At 45.5% G+C, this 24466-nt stretch overlaps 1 protein-coding gene across 21 annotated transcripts in view; it reads left to right on the forward strand.

Moving 5' to 3' along the window:
- Positions 1 to 24466, forward strand: part of EPB41 (erythrocyte membrane protein band 4.1) — a 91036-nt gene that overhangs the window by 53700 nt on the left and 12870 nt on the right. For 3 of the 21 annotated variants that reach the window (XM_058856191.1, XM_058856197.1, XM_058856201.1), the window contains exons 8-19: positions 385 to 472; positions 1012 to 1164; positions 1923 to 2020; positions 2348 to 2520; positions 4105 to 4221; positions 5475 to 5600; positions 6848 to 6958; positions 8427 to 8632; positions 10380 to 10436; positions 10540 to 10587; positions 11327 to 11389; positions 14288 to 14479. In XM_058856191.1, coding sequence (XP_058712174.1) covers positions 385 to 472; positions 1012 to 1164; positions 1923 to 2020; positions 2348 to 2520; positions 4105 to 4221; positions 5475 to 5600; positions 6848 to 6958; positions 8427 to 8632; positions 10380 to 10436; positions 10540 to 10587; positions 11327 to 11389; positions 14288 to 14479 — 1432 coding nt within the window. Of the gene's footprint in view, positions 1 to 384; positions 473 to 1011; positions 1165 to 1922; positions 2021 to 2347; positions 2521 to 4104; positions 4222 to 5474; positions 5601 to 6847; positions 6959 to 8426; positions 8633 to 10379; positions 10437 to 10539; positions 10588 to 11326; positions 11390 to 14287; positions 14480 to 16384; positions 16436 to 23944; positions 23996 to 24466 lie in introns of all 21 variants that reach the window. The other 18 variants (XM_058856192.1, XM_058856198.1, XM_058856202.1 and 15 more) reach the window with 14 other exon arrangements.

A 24466-nucleotide genomic window follows, 5' to 3' on the forward strand; every position in this document is an offset into this window, starting at 1 on the left:
CTGAGTGGTTTCAGCTGTCTGTGTGTTTGGTTGGAGAACAATAGCAGGGTTTGGGGAGGTCTGGAGGCAGCAGGCCACTGGGGGACAGGACCTATTCCCTTTTTCTCAGTTGGGTTTCTTCTGCTGAATCAATTTTTGTCCCCTCACTGCTCTTCCTCACTTCCTTCTTTAGTGCCTGTACAGCTTCACAGAAATAAAATGCGGCTGTGTTATTGGGATGTCTCAAAGCACAAATTTGTGAGAGTCATTTCATAATTCATCACCTGGGCACAGATTTGTTTGTATTGAAAGCAAAAGAAAGTATAATCTAATTTTATGAAGTCTGATCTGTCTCCTCTTAAAAGCAACAGTTTTGAGCATACCAAGCCCTTTCTTTTTCTATAGATCCATGACTCCAGCCCAAGCAGACCTGGAATTTCTTGAGAATGCAAAAAAACTGTCTATGTATGGAGTCGACCTTCACCAAGCCAAGGTGAGAGCCAGAGAGTGTGCACCTAGTTGTGGATTTTGTAATTTGATTATCCATCCCTTGCAGGAGCAAGTTTACTTGTTTTGGGAAGCTCCTTTGGAAAGAGAGGAAGTATGGAAAGATAGACATACAACAGGAATGCCTCAAGCATTCCTGCAAAAGAATGCTTTATTTATTGGTTGCTTATTATTTATATGTCACAAGAAACTTTCCAAAGCTCCTTCTATAGACAGGTCCTTGTTCTGAGTAACTTAGAGTACAATATGTATTCCCTGCCACATGAGCCTCTGTGCTTCAGGAAATGCAGGATGGGTTCTTGATAGGGCCTTTGGGCAACCAGTAGAACAGGAGAGATCAGCAGGAGGGGGCAGTTTGTCAGGAAAAGCGTAAAAGAAAAGGAAGGGTGACCGTGGAGTTAAGAGTTGGAGTCTGCATGGTGAGGAGATGAATTTATGGGAAGTCCAGAGGGATAATTTGGAAGGCAGATGTTGACATGAAACTCATAAACCTGTCACTGCTTAAATCCTCATCTGAATTCCCAGGACTTGGAAGGAGTGGATATCACTCTGGGAGTCTGTTCCAGTGGCCTTCTTGTTTACAAAGATAAGCTGAGAATCAACCGCTTCCCGTGGCCCAAAGTCCTGAAGATTTCCTACAAACGCAGCAGCTTCTTCATAAAGATTCGGCCAGGGGAGGTATGATTGGCTTCTGTGGCCTCCTGGCATCCTCTGTTTCCTTGGGATCCTCACTCTGTGTGTGTCCCTGGAGCAGTGGGGCGGGGTCAGGCTCTTCTCTGTGTTTGACAGCGGGGTGTCTGGAGCTGCTGGCCAGTGTGTCACAGCGTGTCATCCAGCACCACCTCCTGGCATCGCTGGATATTCCCAGCATTCAGGGAAAGGCCTGGGAGGCGGACAGATGGAACTGGGGCAACACTAACTCATCTTTTGGAAATGGGACAATACAATGGCTCTTTGTCTTGTTTTCGTTCAAAGAAAATAACTAAAAATTAGTATTAGCTTTTCACCTAAGTGCAGGAAGCAGGGAATGGGCATACTGGTGCTGCCTCATAAATGGGGAAATCCCTAGAACAGCCTGATTACATCAGGGAGAGAGACTACAATGGGGATCCACCTCTTTCCTCTTCTTCCTCCTTCTCCTGCTTTCAGTGTCGTGACTCAGCCTTGCAGGGAGGTTAGTGTTTGACCTCAGCCCACAGCTAGGCAGTATGACAGGGGGGATAAACCCATGGCATGTTGCTCTGCAAATCCCACTGCATCCTGAGGGATGCCTGGGCTCATGGCCAAGCCCTCTCTTCCTCTGGCCTGAGGTCCTGCTGCACATTGTGGGGCAAGTTCAGCAGTTTGTGCCACAGCAGACCAGGGTGGTGGGCTGGGGACTGGGCTTCTGCCACATTTATTTCCTGCTATACCCAAATAACTTATGTTTTCCACAGCAAGAACATTATGAAAGTACAATTGGGTTCAAGCTACCAAGTTACCGGGCAGCAAAGAAGCTGTGGAAAGTATGTGTTGAACATCACACCTTCTTCAGGTGGGTTTTCTGAACAGTAGCCTCACCCAGAGTAACTTGGTGCTTGAATTTAACTATTGAAAATTGTTCCTTAGCATTTTGGAAAAACGGGAGAGAAGTTGTTTCAGGGACAGTAGATGTTTATTTTGCAGTAAATTTTTAAGCAAGCTCTGTTTTGTAAGACCCATAAGAGATCTTTGGGTCACGTAGATGTGAGATATCATTAGTATGTGCATTTCCTTGGCCAAGTGGATGCAAGAGACTCCTTTAATTTCTATTTTAATTCTTCTTCACATACCCCTTCCTGGCTCTGAAGGTGTGATTTTTAAATGTGTGTGTGTCTTTCAGGCTGACTTCCACCGAGGCCATCCCCAAGAGCAGGTTCCTGGCGCTGGGCTCCAAGTTCCGCTACAGCGGCCGGACGCAGGCTCAGACACGGCAGGCGAGCGCCCTGATCGACCGCCCTGCGCCCCAGTTCGAGCGCACGGCCAGCAAGAGAGCGTCCAGGAGCCTCGATGGAGGTGAGTCAGTCCCTGCTGTCTGTTCTCTCTCCCTTCTGGAATCACCAGGGTGCTGAAGTACTCCTTAAGGAACACCTGGATTCCCTGCTGTACAAAAACTCAGGCGTAGCCGGTCAATGTAGTACAAGACTTTGTTCCTGCCCCTTAAGTGTTTAGGAATTATGTGCCTGTAGTAAGGCCAAATTGGTGCTCAGTTGGTTAGAGCAGGGTGCTGATAATGCCACAGGCATAGGTTTGTTTCCCATGTAGGGCATTCACTTAGGAGATGGACTCTGATTCTCATGGATCCCTTCCAACTCAGAGTATTCTGTGATTCTCTGATTTGGACTTGATGATCCTTGCGGGTTCCTTCCAACTCAGAAAATTCTGATTCATCACACAACCTTCATTCACATGAACAAAACCATCCAGCCAAACCAAAAATTCCCCCTACAAAAACCAAAACAGCATTGTCACAACACAGAACAAAAGTAGACAGTTTACACCTAATCCACCCATTTTCCCTTCATCACAATTACAAGAAGAATTCCTCATGATCATTTTGCTCTCTAACATTGCTCAGTAGTTTTGCCTGTTACCTCTCCTGGTTTTTATCATTATCTCAGTATCACAGCACTGTAAGGGCTGTTACAGGTAAATAGACTCAATCTCAGCCAGACTCAATACAACAATGCAAACCAAGGGTGGTCCCAGCAGAACTAACTGATGAAAAGAATGTAGGTGGGTGCTGAAGGCTTATGGTAAAGTTCTGCTTGTAAAGATATTCTTCATTTGATCTCAAAGCATTTTCTGTTGGAGAAACAGGAATTAAGGCATTCTGTTTGTTTTGTTTGATGTAACTTCTTAAATTCCATAGTTTTATGTGAGGGGGAGATTCGTTGCCACGATAGAAACTTTTTCAGTCTCTCTTAAAGTGATGCTCAGATTGAAGTGTGTCAGTCATATGGGCTCTTCCCTGAGATTTTTTAAAGAAATATCAGCAGAGAAGGTGAGGCATGGAAAAGGGGGTGCCCACATTTGTTCCACACGATCTGTGTCACAGGGTATTAAGATCCAGGGAAAGAGTATCATCCCTGTGTACTGTGAGGATGCAGGGAAAGAGGGAAAGAGGTGTCTCTGTGCACCACAGACACCTGATGGAGCAGGGACCATGTTGCTTTGAGCCATGAGTTTGTGCTTCAGCCTGGGAGGACCAGAGCTGCTCAGCACCTCATAGCCAGCAGCAGCCTGGCTGTCCCTGCTCCTGTGCTCAGTGACATCCCAAGCCTGGCTTTTGTGTTGTGGAGCTGGAGGGAAGGGTTGATTCAAGCTCCATAAGGCAGCAAAGCCAAATTCCAGCTTCTCTGCAGTCTGGGCATGTGAAGTTCCTCAGGCACAGTGCACCAGCAGCAAGGGCTCCCATGCTGCTGGTTGCCCACTGGCCATGCCATTATGACCCCAGAAGGTAGAGAAATGGCAGCTGCAGAGCCACACCTGGATGTCAGAGCTTGGAGAAGAACAGCCTGGGAGTGTGAGGCTTCTGCCCCCTTGACGTCTGCGCCTTTGCCACGCGGGCGGTCGTTAACGTGTGCCCCGTTTCTTCAGCTAAACGTGCGACTCAAAGGGTTGAGTTCAGAACCGTAGAGGAAGAGAAGCAGAAGGAGGTGGTGGTGGTTGAGGTTCCTGAACCAAAACCTGCGGATCAGATCCGAGAGAAGCCAGGTATAGCTGTGGTGGTGGTGGCTAAAACTCTCTGCAGTGCCTTTCTTATCCTCTACATGCTTGTTCCTGACAATTTCCAATTTTCACCAAATCTGGTGGCTTTCTCTCTTCATTTCTTTGCAAGAAGAGTTTTGCAGTCAGAGGAGACACAACCCAGCTCTGGGAGACTCCTTAAATTTCCACCTTGCATCTCTTTAGACTGCAATTCTTGTGGGGAGGTGGGGAAAAGATTAAGATGTGCTGGCACTTGAGAACGCTCTTGTTAAATGTGGGTAGTTTTGTATATATGGATTTGAAAACTTTAACTTTAAAGTTGGATCCTGAAATGTCTCGTGAAGCTTCTAAAATTCTTCATCCTGGGACCTCCTTGCCATTTTGTGTTGGTTTTTTTTGGTGTTTGAGAAATGCTACCTGTGTTGCTCTGTGGAGCTTACATTTCCCTTAGGATAGGTACTATTAATAAATATGAATGTCCTTAATTTGTCTGTAGGTACAACTGCACATTTGAGTACTAGTCAGTGTATCACAGCAGTAGTATTGCAAATATTTGCAGTCTTCATCACTTGGATAGTGACCACACCTGTGTGTGGTAACACCTGTGGTGTGTTAGGGCTGGAGATAATTCACAGGCAAATGCCTCCTCCCACACAGAGCTTTTTACAGTGTACTTTTGACTGCATTACTGCTTTTCAAGTATGTTGATCAAATTTTCATGAAGTGTAGCCAACGTCCCCTTCATGGGCATTCCTTTAATCCTCACTAATCAGGATCTCCTGGTGGGGAAAGCCTGATGCAGTAAAGGGAGAAGGTGAGGAATTTCAGACACTAGGGTAGATTTGATCACTCAAGTACATTTAATTAAAGCTGCTAGATTTTAGATAGGTTTTTGTCTGGATGTGTTTTTCCTGCATTTTTCCAGCCAGCACCTGCCTCCCTCCAGACTTTGTAGGCAGAGCCCTTCCTAGTTCCACATTCGAGAGCTGTTCATGTGTCTTACATCTCCTTTCCTGGGCAAGGAGCCCATAAAGCTTCTTTTTGTGTTCTTTCCTCCTCTCATGCACTACACTGTTGGGTCTGACAGCACTAGAAGGACTGACACACAGTTCCATGGTGGAAAATGACTATTGAGCTGCCTGGAAACCTCCTTGTTGTTCCCAGCTACTGAGAAGGGTCTCCCCAGTCCTTTCTGTGGTGACCATCGTGTGTCTGTGTGGGTCCCCAACCCCCATTAACACCTGCAAACCTCTTTCTAGCCAAACACACTCTTGAAACTTCTGAAATGAAACCCATTGCAGAGGAGGAAGAGGAGGAGAAGGTAGAGGTGGTTAAGGTTCCTGTTGTCAAGCCAAAGTCAGCTGAGCTGGTGCAGCTGCGGTCAGGTACAGCTGCAGTGGTTTTTGGTGGCAGTGGCTCCTGTGCTGTTGCTGCTGGGGTGAAGTGATGCAGTGCTGTAGGACAGAGGTTACTCTGGTTGTGGTGGTGTTGGCACTAAAATTACCCCTGGCTTTGCTGTGTGCTGCTTTTCAGGTGTGCTGTGGGTGCAGTGAGGGTGTGCCATGCCCTGGCTGCGTGTGGAAATGAGTGTGCAGTGGCCTCCAAAAGCTCCTCCCATACCATTCCTTTTTGTGAGCTTTGTTCCCCTGAGCTGTGTGAGTGTGCAGTGCCTGGAAACCAGGTTACAAGATCTGTGACTGCTGGAGATATTCCCTATATTCCACTTTATTCTTATTCCCTATATTCCACTTCATTTCTTCACTAGGGAGCTGCTACTTGCCTAGGTGGGGGAGGATGTCAGAGCAACATCGCTGCTGCAGACAGATTCATATTAATCATAATTAAAAGTAGAGTTGATTATTTGTTGCAGGAAGAGGAGGTTGAAGCCATAGAGGGAAGTAAGTGGGAACATTGCATGTTTCCTTGGTTAGTATGAAAACCACTGGAGGACAGTCACAGCCCCGAGGCTGCCAGAGCTCCAGGAACAATTGGACAATGCTTTCAGGCACTGGGTGGGATTGTTGAGATGTCCTGTTTGCACCAGGACATTTCCAGTTCCTGCAGGACCAGGAATTGGATTCAATGGTCCCTGTGGGTCTCTTCCAACTCAGCAGATCCTGTGATTCTGTATTCCACAGGATGTGTGGCAGCAGATCAGACATCAGCTGGTGTCAGACCCAAACACATCCAGGGCTCTCCTGCTGTAGCTGTCCCTTCTCATCCACCTCCTGCACTTTTCCTCATCCTGGCTTTTCAGCTCCCAGTAGGGACTGTTGGTGAGGTGTGATAACCATTGTGATCAGTCATAGAATTCTGGAATGGTTTGGGTTGGAAGGGATCTTAAAAATCATCCAGTTCCAACCTCTGTTTTATATCTCTGTGCTTTTTACTGTGTTTAAATCATGTGTCAAAATAGCCAAAGACAGTTAATCAGGAAATGTAACTAAAATACAGTTCTGGCAGCCCAGAACTCATTGTTGGATGGCACAGGAGAAGCCTGGTGTTTTTCCTGCATGTCTTGATGCTCTGGGAGAGCAGCAAGAAAGATGGCCCTGCAGATTTACTGGTGGCACTATTTCCTTTGCTGCTTCCTCTTTAAGGTGGCATTTTAACACATCCGTAACTTTTTTAGCCAAACGTGATCTTGGCAGTACTGAGATAAGCCCAATTGAAGAGGAGGAGGAGGAGGAGGAAGAGAAAATGATGGTGGTGAGAGAACTAGAGCCATTGCCAAAGGAGTCAGGTACCACTGCACTGACAGCTTTGCACTCCCAGCATCCTCCTCATCCAGGTGTCCCTGCCATCTCACCTCTGTACAACCTTCCCAGCGGCTGTTGCTGCTTCCATGACATGAATCCACTGGGACACAGCACCGACTGTCCTTCGAAGAGGATAACGCAGTGTCTGGGTCACAGAAATTAACTGCTGTGCTAAGGAGCAGGGAGAGAGTGGAGCTGCCAGTGGTGGAGTGGGTTTTAAGGTTGTTTACAACCTTGTTGTCCGAGAGTTTGTCTTGAAAGTGTAATTCCAATGTCTGGAAATTCAGAAATTTTAAAAAAATTCTTTGTTTTACCTCCACCTTGTATGTTTTTGACCACATGGATACCTTATTCTCTCTATGTTTTATTAAGACACAGATGAGATGTTACCTTTTCAGTACAACAGGAATTCTTAGTAAGGAGTTGCTTGTAATTGCAATTTGTATTTTAACAGCAGATTTTCTATGAGTGACTGTCTGGACCTCATGTTGGCTGGAATAGGATACACAGTATGATCCTGCTGCAGAATGTGATTTTGAGAATGTGAGACCATGTCAAAGATAGTATTTTATGTGACAGGGTATCTTTTTAGTGAAACATCCCGAAAAACCAACATCAGGAGAAGTAAATAGCTTATTGTATCCCTAGGTACACACAGGACATTAATTTGGGCTTGCTTTGTCACACAGCTTTGGCTTGAGTGTTTCTTTGAGGTCAGGCAACTACCTGACAAATCAGGAATTGAAGGAAAGGAGTAGGCAGTTGATTTTGTGTGGACCTAGTGCTTGTATTTACAACTGTCATCCTCTGAAGAGACGATTTTTGGCAGCATGCTGTTCATTTCTGCACTGTCACTGGCCTGGAGGTGCTGGGTATCTTCCCCCTGCGCTGCCTTGAAGATACCCAGCTCAGACAGGTGGCCCCAGCCTGCCTTGAAACCCACCGGGAAGTTGCTGAGAAGTTTTCTAGAGCAATGCTTGATTGTTTTTTGGGGGGTGGGAGGGAAAAGCCTGTGTTTCTCTTCCAGAAGCCCTCTGTTTCTGCTTGAGGAGATGCCCATGAGTACAGAACTCCTCACGCTGTGTCTTTTCTAGTTGCATTGGAGTGGAGTCCATGCCAGTTATGTGTGAAGGACCCAGAAATCCATGGCACAATGTCAAAAATTTTGCCTTTCTGGTGTGGCTTCTCTGCAGAGTGCTTTTTGTAAACCATCTGGTGTGGGGTTTTATTTGATTTTATTTTAAACCATAAGGAAAATAATCTCAACTCTCCCATACTAAATGCACAAGCTGCTTTGCTAAACATCTTTATTTCTTTGCCCTTTTCTTTCATCCTCCTCCTCCTTCTCCTTTTCTTTTTACATGACAGCACTGTAATTTGGAAAGACTTTGCCTAGTCCTTTGAAAAAGTTACCTTCTCTGAACCTTGTCCCTGTCTGTCCCCCATGCTCAGCAGTGGCTGTGATAACCCCAGAGCGGAGTCCCCGGCCCACCTCAGCTCCAGCCATCGCTCAGAGCCACCCTGCAGAGCCAGCCCCAGCTAAGCCTGATGTCAAGGATGTGGCCACATCTAAAGTAGGGAAGGAAACAGCAAAATGTGATGTGAGACGTGAAGAGTTTCCTCCAGAGAAACCCAAGGAGCCAGTGGATGCCTCAAGGGTAAGTCAGAGTGGAGTCTCTTGGGAAGAGCCAGGCTGGAGCATCGCTCAAGAAGTCACCCCAAAGCAGCAGCTCTGTCCTGGGAGATGAGGGTTTTATCCCTTTCCCCAGAGTTGGGTGGGAGCAGGCACAGGGGTCTGGGTGCCAGGGAAATCCCAGCTGTAACATTTCAGTTGGAAGAAGCAGCTCCAGGGCAGCCGGGTTTTGGTGGTTGTAGTCAAAGCAAGTGCAGCCTGCTGATGGATGTTAAAAACACTGGCAAGAGCTGCATGGGATCATGGAACTAGAGTACAGAGCTCACCCCTGGCCAGGCTGTGCCCCCTGATTCCTGGAATAACAGCAGGAGGGAACTCCAGTGAAATCAGTGATAATGGATCTGGTCTGCAGCCCAGCACCGGAATGTTTTTCGCCTTGATAGGCTTTTGCTGGGAGAGCTGGTAATACAATGCTGCAAACTGGACTAAAACTTTAGTTGAAAATGGCACTGGTGAGACCTTGGGGAGTTTATTGTTCAAATTCAGTATTTTTAACCATTATTTGATCTTTCTACAAATGTCTGAGTTTTTTGCTGGGGTGGATATGTGTGTGCTCTTCTAATAAGTCAAAATAATGTGCAAAATCATTGATATTACAATGTCCTTAATATTAAGCAGGTCTTACTGACTTACTGAAACCTTGCTGTGGTGCAGCAGATGTTTGCCTTGAGACACAATTTTCACATTACTACAAAATTTAGCTGTTCTCAGCATTACTGGAGCCACATAATTCTAAGCATATCATGCAGTGGGTCTTGTGTGAGCATCTCCAGGGAAGATTCCTATTAATTAAGGTTTGGAGAGGGAGGTGAAGAAAGGGCAGTTGCTTCAAAAAATTTCATGGCCTGCATGAACAGTAATTTTTAAATGAAACTGCTGAAGAGAACAGGGGTGGGAATCAGAGCACAGAGATCCTGCCCTGCTGTTCCTGCCCCGCTGCTGCTCCCCCTCCCTCACGTTACCCTGAGAACGAGGAAATCTTGCTTATCCCATCTTACTTACTACAGGTTTTTCCTAAATGCTTAAACACTGGATTTTTTTTTCCCCTTTAAATATAGATGTGGGAGGAAAATGTGGATTTGAAAGTACCAAATTCACTGTTTCTCCAACGGAGCTGCAGCACTTCTTTTAACACCCACTGATGCTTTTGCCTTCAGAGTACTTGGCAATCCAGTTTCCCTAAAACATTTCCCTTAGAGTGTTAAGACAATCTTGGCTCTCTACTTATGGACAGGAAAGAAACTAATTTGTGATGTTAGGCTTGGTTTTGTAGCTATGCCTCTTCTTACTGCCTCTGCCAACATAGTACCTGTGATATAACCAATAATTTCTTGTTTTGGGAAGGTCTGCGTTAATTTGAGCATGTTGCTTTGTTTGGATTTTCACTGGGAGATCCAGCTGCAAATGCCATTTGAAAACATTGCCTGACCAAGCTAATGCCAATGGGAAGCCCTTCTTCAGAAGCACTGGAGAGCACTGGTTTCAAATAGAAATAATTCTCAAGCTGGAAGAATTATTTACCATGCTGTTGACTAACAGAGTGCTGGGGAGCTGCTGTGTCATTAACCCTGCCCAAGGCTGCATGTTGGTTTTTGCATGTTCCCCCAGCACTTCAAAACCAACTTTATGCAGCTGTGTTTGGAAACTAAATGGTTTCTTGAAACAAATATACTAACAAGAAATGTTTTTACCAATTTATTTCTTAAATGTAGGTGAGGAAAACACACATTGAGGTCACAGTCCCCACCATGAATGGTGCTCAGCCCCAGGTTTGTGCTAATAATTCAGTTTAGGTTGCTCACACTTTTTTTTCCAAGGTTGAACGTAGTTTAATGAACCAACAACTCTTTTTTTTTTTTTATCACTGCCCAGCAGCAGCAGCCTGCAGAAAAAGAGGAAGAGCTGATAAGAATGAGGAAGGTTAGCCATTTTACCCTTTCACCAGCCAAATTTGCCATATCATTCATGCATCTGTAACCTGTTTAAAAAGACAGTGCTCCAATTTCTTCATGGGCTTTGGGTTGGGGTGTTGGTTTTTTTTAAACTATTAAATACTTGATTTGGAAATTATTAGCTTTTTTCCCCATAGACAACCTGATTGCTGAAATTATGCATGTTGAATGTTCAAAGGAAACACACTTGCTTTGATTTATAAAATTTCTTCTCTGTAACAAATCTAGTTAGAAAGTGAATGTAGCCTGCATTGCAGGAAGTGCAAAAGAAAATTGGGAGAAAGCTTTTTTTGGTATTGATTAAATAATAGGGAAACATCCAAGATGGAAAAGTGGTTAAGGTGCAGTTGCTGTGCAGGTTGGGACCTTGTGAAGGTCCCCCCAGGCAGTGCAGTCTGGAGCTCAGGGGTGGACCTGCATCTCTCAGGAATGTGGTGTGTGAGTGAGTGAGGCTTCCACAGAAAAGCAGGAATTGCCAAGGCCCCTGGGAGCTGTCTCTTTAAAGGACTCATTGCATCTCCCATTCTCCATGAGCCAGACGCCCATTCCCAGCAGGAATTCCCACCCCATGCTGCCACAGCGCTGCACTCCCAACCTTGAGTTAACTTTTTGATTTGCCAATTTATCGATCCCGCAAGACCGATGTTTTAATTTTTTGTGCTTTTTTTTGTTTTGTTTTGTTTCCCCCTTTTCTTTCATTTTCACAGAAGAGATCAAAGAGGCTAGATGGTGAAAACATTTATATCAGGCATAGCAATTTAATGTTGGAGGTTTGTATGAACTTGAAGCTTTTTTTGAGTTGCATTTGCTAAACCTTGTGCATCTGCGCTGAACTTATTCTGCTCCTGCCTTTGTTTTTGCATGCTCTTGCATGAAAGACCTTTTGATTTGATTTGATCTTTTAATTATGCTTCTGCATGGTGACAGTAAACATGATGATGTGCAGGCCTTCTTCCTTCCTCTTCTGACTTTCATTCTCTCATACCTCCTCAAAATACATGATTGGCAGTGCTCAGATCTGCTCTGGGATCTGCTGGCTTCTCAGGGGGCTCATTGACCAGTTCTTCACTGCTTGAAACAAATTATTTTCCTGGGGGAAAGCCAGTCTGTGAAAATTCAGGATAAGCTGCTGGTGAAACTGGGGCACATTGCCTAGAGCAGCTGTAGCTGCCCCATCCCTGGAAGGCCCAAGGTCAGGTTGGACAGGGTTTGAAGCAGCCTGGGATAGTGGAAAGTGTCTCTGCCCAGGGCAAGGGGAGAATGGGATGGGCTTTAAGTTCCCTTCCAAGCCAAACCATTCCAGGATTCTGTGAAATTGTCGCCTCTGTTGTGTCCAGGCCACCACAATATCCAATGTTGCTTCAGGCAGGAGTGATCCTTTTGGATGCTGAAGTGGTGTTTGCAGTTTTTCCATCCTCCTCCCAGCCCTTCCTGGCCTTGCAGCACCTCACCAGCCCTGGGCCCCATCCTGCCTCAGTGCCAGGTCCCTCTGGGTCCGATAGAGAGGCTCAGTGCTCATGGATCCCATCCTTCAATGTTACAGCTCTTCCCTTTGGATTTGGGAGCCCTTTTCACTTGGCTTCACCTAAGCTCAGTCTCAGAACAGACCATGCCAATCATATATTTTATTTTCGTTAATACACTCTGTTATGGGAGATGTTTTGTGGCTTCTGATACTCTGGTCCTGTGTTACATGTTTCTACTCAAACTTGCAGCACCAGCAGCTCGTAGGGTTTCCTTGCTGTTATCTATTGAAAGTGGAGTATGCTAACTGTCTTCTCCTCATCAGAATGTTCAAAGTTTTGCAGCTTCTGTGTGGGTTTCTTTGGGTTTTATTTTTTTTTTTTTTGACTGCTACAGCTTAGAGTCACAAGTGAAGGGTGTGCACACGATAGGCAAAGCTCGGCCGCCACCGGAGCGCTCTGAAGACTGCAGCTGTTGCTTTTTCACCCAACTCCAATAGCTCCAATACCCCAACCCCAAACAGAGCTTTGTCATTGCTTCTAACCTCCTTTTTCCCAATGTGCAATACTTGCCTCCAAGCCCTTTCCCTCCCCACTCCCCTTCCCACAGTTCTGTTGCAGGTGCTCCAGCCCTCCCCTACAACAGGGCTGACCCAGCAGCTCACCTCCTTTATTCCCTTTATTTTCTTAATCCATGCACTTGGCAGATCAGATATTTTCCTGGCAGACCTCACACTCCTGAAGCTGCCTGTTGATTTTACTGAAAGCCTTTTAACACTTCAGGTGTGCTGGGTTCCTGCAGAAAGGGCAAAACAGGAGGAAAAGGGTGATGCTGAGCAAGCTGGTTCCTCAAGGAGCTTCCCAGATCTGGCTTCACATCGCTCCTCGTGGCTTTGGCTCCTCTGCCAGCCCTCCCAGGCCTTGCTCTGGTGCAGTGCTGGAAAGCCAAGCTGGTCCTCCTCTCTTCTCTGAGCCAGGAGCAGCTGTAGGGTTCTTGGGCCAGGAAGGCATTTACCCCAGAATCCACAGCAGATTCATTTCTTCTTTTTTTTTCCTACCTGACAGGCACTTGCCTTGTACTTCATTTAGGATAGAAGCCAAAATTTGTTATTTTCCCCCCAGAACTGTGCCAAAAAGAGTAAATATTGTTAAAGAGGCATTTGGGGTTTAGCCCTGTGGAGGGACAGTGGCGTGTCCTGGGTGAGCTGCAGGAATGGAGGTTTTTGGGAGGGCCCTCCTTTAGGGATGCGTTTGCTGTCCCATCTTTTAAAATCGATGGGCTGAGTAACAACTGAAAGCACAAAAATAGTGAAATTTCCTGTTGATGCCTTTGCTGACCTTGATTTTCCCCTTTCTTGCTGCTTTTTGGCCCTGTTCTGAAAAGTAGTTGTTTGGCTTTTGCAAAAGCTTTCTTTTCTACAGCCTCTGGTTTGCTTGCAAGGAAGAACTATTTTTAACAAGCTGATTTGCCTTGAAGTCTGTGTTGTTTATGCTGTAAACTGGCATCACAGAGTAAAAATCTGACTTTTTCCAGATGAAAAAATTTAGCAGGACTCTCTTGATTCATCAAGCATAAAATAAATTTTCAGTTTGATTTAAAAAAAAAAAAAAAATCTCATCTTTGTTTCTGAAGTCTAAAACCTCCTATGATAGCTCCTGGAGGGATGAGATGAGAGGGAGGGGGAAAAGTGGTAATGGAGATACTCTGGAAGCAAAGATAATTTCTGTTAGGATAAAAGAGAAACAGGTATGAAGAGAGTGAATAAAATTGGGAAAACATTTTCTTTATCATCAATTGTATTAATACCTGGAAAGACTCAGGCTAGCAGAGGGAAAAGAAAGCAAACCCACAAAATTTAAAGACGTTAAATTAGATAACCCAAAGAAACAGAGTCTGGCAACTTTAAAAAATCCACTTTGGGGAAAATCCACGATGTTCCAGCTCAGCTGTCACGTGGTTTGGCACATAGCTTGAGACGATCCAGCGGCATGTCCCACTGCTGGAGGAGACCCCATTCCAGGGTTGCAGTTTATCCCAGTTAATCAAAGAGGAGGAGAGAGGATGCTCTGTTTGTGTGTTTGCAGTGTGAGCACAGCTGGGGAGGTTGTCAGCAGCTCTGCTGTGAGTGTAGCTTTGCTAAGCACAGCTTAGGCAGTCCCAGGTCTCTCTGTATCCCTCCACTTACCCTGTCCTTTTGCTGATAGGATCTAGATAAGACCCAGGAAGAAATAAAGAAGCACCATGCCAACATCAGTGAGTTGAAGAAGAACTTCATGGAGTCCATCCCAGATCCTCGGCCGAGTGAGTGGGACAAACGTTTGTCCACCCACTCCCCTTTCCGAAGCCTCAACGTCAACGGGCAGATTCCCACGGGAGCGGATGGAGTGAGTACCTCGGTATGGGGTGTTCCAGGGGCAGCACTGCAGTGTGGGATTCAGCTTCCCTTAGCTTCTGATTATTTTCACTTTTAATAGTTAGTAGTGACTTGGAACATGTAGAATGTTCTCTGAGAGAGTTGAAGCTTTAGTGATAGTATCATAAAAATGTGGGTTTTTTTGGAAGAGAAGGATGTAAGAATTCCTTTACTGGTGTGGATGCTGCTTTCCCTAGTGCTGCTGCCAGTGTGATGCTAGGAAGCACTTCCCATGGCTGTTTTGGGGACTGACTCATTCCTGGATCTCCCCAAAATATGGAAAAAACCCCTGACAAACCCAAAATCCAAAGACCTAAATTATTATTTCAGAGAGAACATTGAAGATAACCCAGTGGAAAAGCACTGGGATGGGATGATTCTTCCAAAATCACTTTATTCTCCAGTTAATCTCGTATGTCACTGGGTTCAGACTTGCATTAGGAACTCCAGGTGCTGATGTGCTGTGGAGGCTTAGAGAGGACACCTTGGGTGGCCACAGCAGGGCTGTTCAAACACAGTGGGAATCTCTGTCCTTCCAGGAACTGTGTGTAACCACATACACTCACAGTTTCTCTGATATTTTTCTTAAAAGGTAAATTTTTAAAGGAAAAACCAGTCACCAACTGGTTTCTTCTTGACTAACAGACACCTCTCTGTCATACTGGTGGTAACTGGTTCAGATTTGGAGCCTGTGATTAAAATTGTAGTTGTTGCCTGCGGTAATGAGTCTTTTAAGTAGTAAATGCAATTCTTTATTGCAACAGAAAAAGTGCATCCTGACTGCAAGTAGTGCAATTGAAGACACTCCTGGTTGAAAGCCCAGTTTTTCCCCTTCCTTCCCACAGCCCTGCAGATGAACTAGTATTTCATGTTCAGACAAGGCAGATACTTCCTAATCAGGAAATAATCTCGCAGTGGATGGAGGATTATTGTAACATGTACAAGGGGTTTAACACCAAGTTTACTACAGGCTGCTTAAAGCTTGGAGTAAAGGCAGGACAGCTAAATGGCTTTTGTGCCTGCTAGAAAAATGAGATTCTCAAAATAAACTTAATCAGGATTGGTTGTTACAGAATCTCAGAATAGTTGTGTTGGAAGGGACCTTAAAGCCCATCCAGTCCCACCCCTGCGATGGGCAGGGGCACCTTCCACTGCCCCAGGTTCCTCCAAGCCCAATGTAGCCTGGCCTTGGACACTTCCAGGGATCCAGGGGCAGCCAGAGCTTTTGTGAGCAGCCTGTCACTGGGATTATCCTGTTTAACACATGGATAGACTTTGCCCTCTGTGGCTGAGCCTCAGTGTAGATTCCCCAGGAATGTGAGCGGTGGAGCTCTGCTCACAGTGCCCAGAGGGCTTTGGGGTGTGGGTGGGACAGAGCAGAGGCTCTCAAGCTCCACAACTGCAGTTCAGTCATGTTCTTCTTGGTTTTTGTGACTCATTTCTTGCAAGGTGACCACACTGAGACCTTGGAGGGCTGCTGGTCACCAGAACTGGATGGTGTGGGCTTGTCCCACCTAAGACTGCAGTGGGTCTGCAGCACTGCAGAATTGGTGTCAGCCTTAGATCTGCATTTCTGGAAGTTCCTTCTTAATCTGGTCCTCTTTGAAGTGATCTCACTCTGAGGTGGCCATGTCCTGCTGTGAACTTCTAGAAATGCATCTTCCCCAGACGGTGACTGGGGAAGTTTTCCCTCACCTGCACGTGTTGAAGGATCATAAATCATACGGTAATTAAGGATGGTAAATGCAAAGCCATTGCTCCTGTTCATGATGGTGCCTTCACCCTGCCCTAGTGGCCAAAGGGTTTTTTTTACCAGGGGCCACTTTTTTGCTATTCCTGTATGCTTTATTATGAGACAGCTGAACCTTAACACGCTTTGTGTGTCCAGGTCAAGAAAGTCACTGTCCCATCTTCTGAGAGACAGGTTGGTGGGCTTGAGGTAAAGCTTCTGCTCTGATCTGTGCTTCTGAACCAGACTTGCTATTGCAATGGCACCAAGCAAAATCTCAACAGCAGCTGCTGGATAACATTTTTCTTTTGGCTACATGAAGTAGTTTCATAACTCACACCCAGAGGACTTTGGCACTGCTGCAGCTTTTGCAGCTTTCAATTTTTGCTTATTTTGGTGCATGGCTGGTTCGAAAAAGCTGCATGACCGATATAACCGTGTATTTGGAGACAAAAGCAATTCTGAAAATTTAACTGTTCCCTGTTCTTTTTATGTTGTCTTTCTTTCTGTTTTTTTTGTTGTTTTAACGATCATGTTACTCTTGCATTTTATATTTTCTTTTGCTGCCCAGTCTCCCAGCTACTTTCTCCCGAATTCTCACCACTTAGGGGTGTGCAAAGAACCAGTCCCAAAATACCGCACTGACCAGCGGAGGTTGGCTCAGCTGAGGGAGCTTAGAGCCAAGTTTTTCCTCTCCTAAGTACACTTGGGTTTGGCCAGGGCTGGCAAACTAAAGGGATGCAGAATTATTGAACAGTAACATTCCCACAATCTTTCCTTTCCTCAGCAGAAGTGCTGAAGGCCTTGCATGGTCCTATGTGCTGATTTACTCATTCTGGGTTTTTATCATTCTTTAGAATCCAGAGACAAAAATGCTGAAACACAGAGCAAAATTCCAGGAGTTTGCACTGCTCCTACTGCCACCCTGCCTATTCATGCGTGGGATTTCTAAGATTTACAGTTTTTCACTTGTTCAGTAGAATTTTAAAACCAATTGAAATTTTGATACTCTGGTCAGAACTTTGGAAAAGCATTTTGTATCTGCTCTGCAGTCTGGCTGTTCCATGGGATTTTCCAAATGCTGGGTTTTAAGGCCACTGTGGATTAGGAAGCTGTCAGAGACCACATTTTGTACTGCACCATTCCTCTTTCAAATTCCTCAAACTTTTTTCTCACCATTCCAATTCCAAAACCCTCTGGAAGATTTTGGGCATCCGCTTTTCTGGGAGGCACCAGACGCCCATGATCCTGCTGCAGCTGTTGATGAGCTCTGCAGAGAGAGCATGGTTCTGTAGCTCCAGGGCTGGTGTGACCCAGGCCACCAGCAGCTCTGCTCCCCAGGGCAGTTTATTTTATGTTGAGAAGAGCTGCCCTAACGCTTTGCACATCTCCAAGTGTCATTTTGGGCACTTTCCATCTGTCATTTTTGTTCATCTCTCTCTGTCTTTCTTGATCTTCTACCATGAAAGCAGACACGGGAACGGCCTCTGTTAGTACAGGATGAAGAGAAACTAAAAAAGCAGGAGATACCTACTGAGACAGCCTTTCCCCGGCCAGCAAGTGAAGCAACTCTTCCAAAGGTTTCTATTGCAATCCCTGAAGAGCAGAAATCACTCAAAAAGTGTCAGCTGTACTCTAGCATATTTCCTTCTCCACGTATTCCCTTTATGATGTCCTTTCTCCTGGTCGTAGCACTGACTGTTTGGTGGCTGCTCTTTCTCTGAGTGGCAACAGGGTAACGTTGAAACCTCAAGACCAAAGCTCCTGAATTTCTTGGCTGTAGTCTCTGCTGCATCTTCCTTGTCCTGGTCTTTGATCTCCGTAGTTCACTGTCCCAGGGAGGGACACCCGTGACTGTCTTAATGTTAATCCTGCTCTGTGTCCTTGTGTGGCTGCGATGGGACCTGGCAAGAGTGGTCGTGGATTGCCAGGTCCATTCTGAAGTTTCCTGTGGTTCAAAAGCAAATTCTTTGAACTGTGTTCCCAACTGCTGTGGGAGGGCAGCTGTGGGGAGGAAATCATGGGAGAAGAGTCTGGTTTCCCAAGCCCCTGAAGACTTCCTATAGGAGTTGCTGGAGAATTGCTTTTAAGCTTGTTTGGAATGTAAGATATTCACAAGGTGAATAATATTTGGCACTGATGTAAAAGGGGCTTTACAGGAATCTGCTGAATCATGGAATACTGGAATGGTTTGAGGTTGGAAGGGCCCATAAAGATCATCTTGTTTCACCCCCTGCTATGGGCAGGGAACCTTCCCCTGGACCAGATTGTTCCAAGTCCCGTCCCACCTGGCTTTGAACAATTCCAGGCATGGCGAGTCCACAGCCTCTGTGGGCAACAAGAGGTTGAGTCTCTAGGAAGAATATTGGAATCTAATTCATAACCACTCAATTTCTAGGAAACTCAGATTGGCATTTAAGTAAGAATGCTGGTTCTCACTGCTGCTCTTGGTAATAACTTAGGGACAGGGTCAGCTTCTCGTTTCCTAGTAGGAGAAGCCTTTGACAAAGTATCCCAGCTTCCCTCTCCACCCCTCTTCTCACATCCAAGAAAATACATAGTGTTATAGGAGAAAATCCATTGCAAGAAGATGTTTATTGTAAACATAGATTAATAATTAATAATCTGATGGTCTTGGTGCACTTGGGATGTGTTTTATTTAATTTGTGTGGAACTAACTGGTGCATGTTTGCTCAGGTCACAGGGATGGAGTCATCTGCTGTTTGAGCATTCCCCCTGTTGGAATGTTGGCTTGGCCACATCAGGACACACTTCTAATGTTAAAGCCCTCGATTGCTTTTGACTTCTTTAACCAAACCATTGCATGCTGGTCGTTGTTTATTACAATGTAAGTGTCTGGACGATGTTTGCATTTATTCAAGTTATCCTGGCTGAGCTGTGCAGGCTCCAGCCCAGCTGGACTGAGCAGAGCTGGTTTGTGAGCTGGAGAGAAGGTATGACTTTGTGTCTTAGGGGTTTCTTTTCTGTAAATAGTAATGACAGGGCTGAGCTGAGCCCCCCATTTCTCCTTTCAGCACTAATCCATGTTCTCCTGTGTCCACTGGAGGATTGGACTGGACACAGCCACTCTGAGAGCACCCCCCAGTGTCACCAATGGTGGCAGCTCCTCCAGCAGCATGGAAGAGAAAGGAGCAGGCCTTTATTACATGGTCTAAAATGTGTGAATATATATAAATACCTGTATTTATCACCCTTTCTAGATCTGTATCTGTGTGAACAGTGTTATTTAGGAAGCTAGCAGATAAGCTTGAAGGAATAAGGCAAACATGTCATGTGCTGTCTGGTCTGAGGGTCTGTGGGGTATCATGGACCACTTGAGCTCTTGATGTACAGGTTGAGGTTCTAAATGCTGTCTCAGAAACTTAGGTTGGTAGTAAAACTCTTTGTTTTAATCCTACAGGAATCTTTCCAGTTCCTCTTGCAACTTGCTCCGATTAGTTCACCAGTTTGTGCCTTTAGGACTTAGTTTTGTGAGGATGCTGATTTTTCATTGGAGAATATTCTTCCCTTTTTAATACACTGCCTTTAGTACACAGTCTTCCTCCTTTGGCCCTAGGAAATTGAGGGTTGTTGTCCAGGCGTAGTCTGGAGTGAAGGAGGGCTGTATCCCTGAATCCTTGGAGCATCCCTTGGAATGCACTTGGACTCCAGTGGATTTGGTGTGGAGTTCAGGAAGGCAGAGGTGGGTCCTGGAGAGGAGAGATGGGGGAGGATGCTGGGGTGCCATGTGCTGTGCAGAAAATGCAGGATGGAAGAAGTCAGGGGATACTTGTGGCTGGCATTCCCTGCCTGCGTCTCCTTCCCAAAATGGTAACAGTTGTGATGAAGAGCAGGGATTGTTTGTTTCCCCAACTTGGCATGGAGAGGGAAGAAAGAGGAGCTGTTTGGATCTCTCTGTCCATTTTCTGTCTGTATTTCCTGGAGGTTGAATGCACAGGTTGAGCTTCCTTCCCAAAGCCATTGCTCGGGATGCTGTGGTGAGCACTGCTGAATTTCCTGTATTTCTGATCCACTGACGAGAACTTGGAAGCCACACCGGTGGCTTTGGCAAAGCCATGGTTTCTGTAGCTCTGTCAGCCATTTCCAAAGGACCTGAAGTCTAAAACCTTTTGCCCAGAGCAGCCTTAGACCAGAGTGCTCAGGGTGTCTCATCCCAGCGGGATAAGAGATGGGCTTTGTCGCTTCTACTCAATTCTGTAACTCTTCAATTCAAATTCTTTTTCTCTCTTTTTTAATCTTGAGATAAGGTTGGTCGTCATCAGCAAAAAACCTTGGAAACTTTACACTCTTGAGAACACTCAGGAACATTTTTGGGATTTATATATTGATTATCACTGCAGATATAAAGAAATTGAACAAACTCTTTCTATTTCTCTGGCATTTTAGAGGTCAGTTATCCAGATTCATCCAGGTAGATATGATCCCTCCTGACAGAGGAAACCTGTAACTTACCAGGAACAGAAACCTAATCCATCGAATGCCCCAGGGATGTGCCTGCTGGGCAACAGCCCCTTTCCCAGGCACTTCTCTGCTTTTTTCTGTTTGCTTGTGATGCAAAGGGAGTGATAATCCATGGCAATCCAGGTAAGGTCTCATTCCTGCACATTCTGTATCCTGTTCATGCACATTTTTAAAGCTTCTTTGACAGCTTGGTGCTGTGGTTCCCCCATTTCCCGTGATGTCAGTACAGGTTGCAGCACCGAGAGGAGGATTTGGTGATTCCTGCTGTCATCTCTGTGCACAGGGAGAGCTCATTGGGCTGAGATCTCAGGGGATCTAAAAAGGAACCAATTCATGTACTTTGCTCCTATTTTCCTCAGGAACAAACTGCTGGGAATGCCAGCAGCTCCTGGCTGCCTGCCCTGACACCAGCACCCACTGACACAGGGGTTCACATGCCCTGTTCAGCCTGGCTGGTGTAGTGCCAGGCTGTGAGTGATGGAGAGCTGAGTTATCCCTCCTGCAGGGAAGCTGGAAATGTCTGCAGCATGTAACCTCATCCAGGTTGGCATGAGAAATCCTGGTTTTTTGGTGTGACCTGCTGCAGAAAATGGCATTCTAGTGACTGGCATGCTGGTGACATAGGCAGGATGAGTCTGCCAGCAGTTTTGCCCAGTGTTTTGTGGTGTGGTCACTCAGTTCTTTGATGCTCATGTGTAGGGTCCCACTGGGAGTTGTTGAGGGTTCAGTGTTCCCCGTCACGACATGGACAGGTTGCTCCACATTCAGTTCCTGAATCTTCTTATCCAGATTCCAGCTCCTCTGAACACCACCTAAAACACATGGGAGTTCCTTGTGCTTTCTTGCTTTAGGAGAAGGTGAACACAAGTATTTTGAAGCAGCAGATGTGCCAGAGCCAGTAGCTTGGAGCTCAGATTCAGCTCTGAGGCTGTACTGGGTGTGATGATACTTGAGGACTTCATTGCTGTAAAACTACATCCCCTTTTCTTTCTTGACTGCTAAAAGGGAGCAGATAAATGGGGGTGTTGGCTGCATCTCCTCGTACGTCGTGCCTCACTTGGGGAGTGATGGAGGGTGAGCTGAGGACTCTCCATAGGCAGCTCAGTCAGGGCAGTGTTCAGCCAAGACTGGCTCCCCTCTCTGGTGGTTTGTCTGGTAACTAGTGCTGACCCTAAAGAGTAGGTATTCATATCTCCCTCCTATCCTGAAATAATCAGGAGAGGTGGATTTCCTCAGCACCAAGGGAAGTAATCTGTGTTTGGAGGAATGAGGCTTGGCTGTACCACCAGCTCCTGGGAAGGTTATCATAGAATCACGAAATATCCCGAGTTGGAAGGGACCCACAGGGATCATCAAGTCCAGATCCTGATGGTTATGGGCAAAGTCCTTCACTTCAATGTCAGTAATTTGTCACTCTGAGAATTGTTTCACTGGTTTTTTAGGTTTTCTTTTTACCTTGTTGATGGTGCTTGTTCTGACCTGCAGGATGAGGCAGGAAGCTTTCTGGATAAATCCAGCCCAAAAAAGGGTTATGGATTCATGCAGAAACTCCTTGGTCTGTATTTATTAGTGGATGACACTGGAGAGCTTGACAGAGGTGGTTCCTCTTGTATCTCTGTTTGCATCTGTTGTGGTTTGTGGGGCTGGAGGTTTGGGCCCCTTTGGGATCTTTTAGCAATGGTACTCAGTCCTGTTGGATCAGTCTGTGGGGACTAGAAACACTTTCTTTTTTACCTAAAATACTCTCTTTTGGAACACTTTTTTGGTTTTGTATTTTTTCTCAGATTTTTCTTTGTAAATATGTACATTTATCCATTAATAAATGTTATTGCAAATCAGACCTTTCTTTCCACTGCTTATTAACCAAAAAAGCTATATATGACCTGTGTTAATGACTTCCTTGGACTAACCCTCAGTTTTCCTTTCTCAAAGCAGGAGCCATCAGTCCCTGAGTCACTGTTGTTGGCATTCGGGGCGTGGGGTCTGCTGGACACTCCTAGGTGTGGGTTGGGTGCTCCTGGGGAGAGGGAGTACACAAGGCTGCAGCTCTAAGCTCTCAAATTGACCAGAATAATTCAATTTAGGATTAAATCCAGTTTGGTTTAAAACAGGCTTTGTTTACAGGAATGCTCTACCAAATGCTTCATGTCACTGTTAACATCTTCTCCCTCTTCACTTTGGAGGAGGAAGGAAAAAATCAATAGCAGAAAGTTGTTCTGAGAGCAGAAGTGAGGCAGGTCCTCCACATCTCTGCTACAAGAACCTCTGTCCCACCTAGTGTAGTAATCTGGGGACAAAAATGCTCCTTTGGAGCTGTAAGTATGGAACTTTTGGGTTTTGTAAGTGAAGAAACCACATTCCTAATGAACCACTGTTCCTCAGCTCAGTGATAAACATGAGCTTCTGGTGGTTTTTTTTCTGGTTGAAGCTCAGGCTGTGTTTTGAGGCTGTGTCAAGAGTCAATTTTAAGTCCCAAATTTTGTGAGATTACAGGAAGGCAGATCTGGCTGCTCATAATGCTGGTTCCTGAGAGGGGCCTGGCACCAAGGCAGAGTTGTAACTTCATTTATGGAATGAGCGAGGTGGAATGAGCAGCACAAAATTGATGACACTTACAAACCCTGATTTTATCCTCTCTTTTCTCCTGCTGCTGCTGCACTAAGGCAGCTCTTGCAATACCACTATTTTGTTCTCTGCAGAGGGGTTTTGGAATGAAAAGCCCTTTATGCGAGAATACCTGTCCCACAAAAGGAATGGGAAGGAGCTCAGTGTGGTTGGGCAGAGGAATCATACTGCCAACAACCTTACTTTGATAATTTAAGTCCTGATCCTGAGGTTGTTTCATGTTGCCAAGTCATTGATGCAATGACTGGAGGTGGTTGTTATGTGTTGTGTAATATATTGGATTCTTGTTCATGACAGAATTTAGTTTTTTGAAGGTTTGGGCAGAGTGTGTATTTTCTAGCATTACTTTCAATTTTGGTCAAAATCTCTTTTATCCATCTGTCGTCTGAGTAGGCTGGTCAAGATGTTGTGATCAGAGCAATGGCAGTGAAAAAATCCATTGAAAACCAGAAATCCATAGGTAATGTCCATCCTTATCAATGCCAGAGTGTTTTGAACAGCTTCTAAATGTTTTTAATTTTTGCCTTAAGGCAAAGCAGTTCTGTAAGGCAGTGGTGGGTACTGTAAAATAAGGATCTCTTGTTCTCTGCTTTATAATACTTTTTACCCAAGTGCTTTGCCAGCTGTGAGATTGAGCATCAGTTGATCTGGGAGCGCTCTCTGGTGAGTGTGGTTTGCTGCAAAGCAACATCATCTCCTTGTGCATCCCTGGACAGTCACTCCAAGCCTGTGAGCTTGTGTAGATCCTTGTTTGGGGATAACCTAATAACAGTGTCAACAATTCCATGGCCATGCTGGAAGAGAACAGGACTGGGAAGTATTAACCAGCTGGGATTCCCAGCATCTGGTGGTTGTAGGGAGTTGCTGTGCACTATAACTTCATGGTTTTAGCAATTTTTATTAAATAGTAACTGGCAGTTGACATCATTTTAGCACTCCTGAAGTTTTCTGCAGGATAGTAGTCTGATTTGGGGTGGGAATAACGGAATATTCAACAGAGAGAGGCAGCAGCATGAAAAAAATCATCCACTCTTGACACCACAAGGCAGCTGGATCATACAAATAGATCCTGATCCAAAACAGCAGGGTCATGAAAAAATGCAGGCAAACCAATTTACACAAAACTACTTCTTG

This window comes from Poecile atricapillus, chromosome 24 (assembly GCF_030490865.1).
Source record: "Poecile atricapillus isolate bPoeAtr1 chromosome 24, bPoeAtr1.hap1, whole genome shotgun sequence".
NCBI classification, from domain to species: Eukaryota; Metazoa; Chordata; class Aves; order Passeriformes; family Paridae; genus Poecile; species Poecile atricapillus.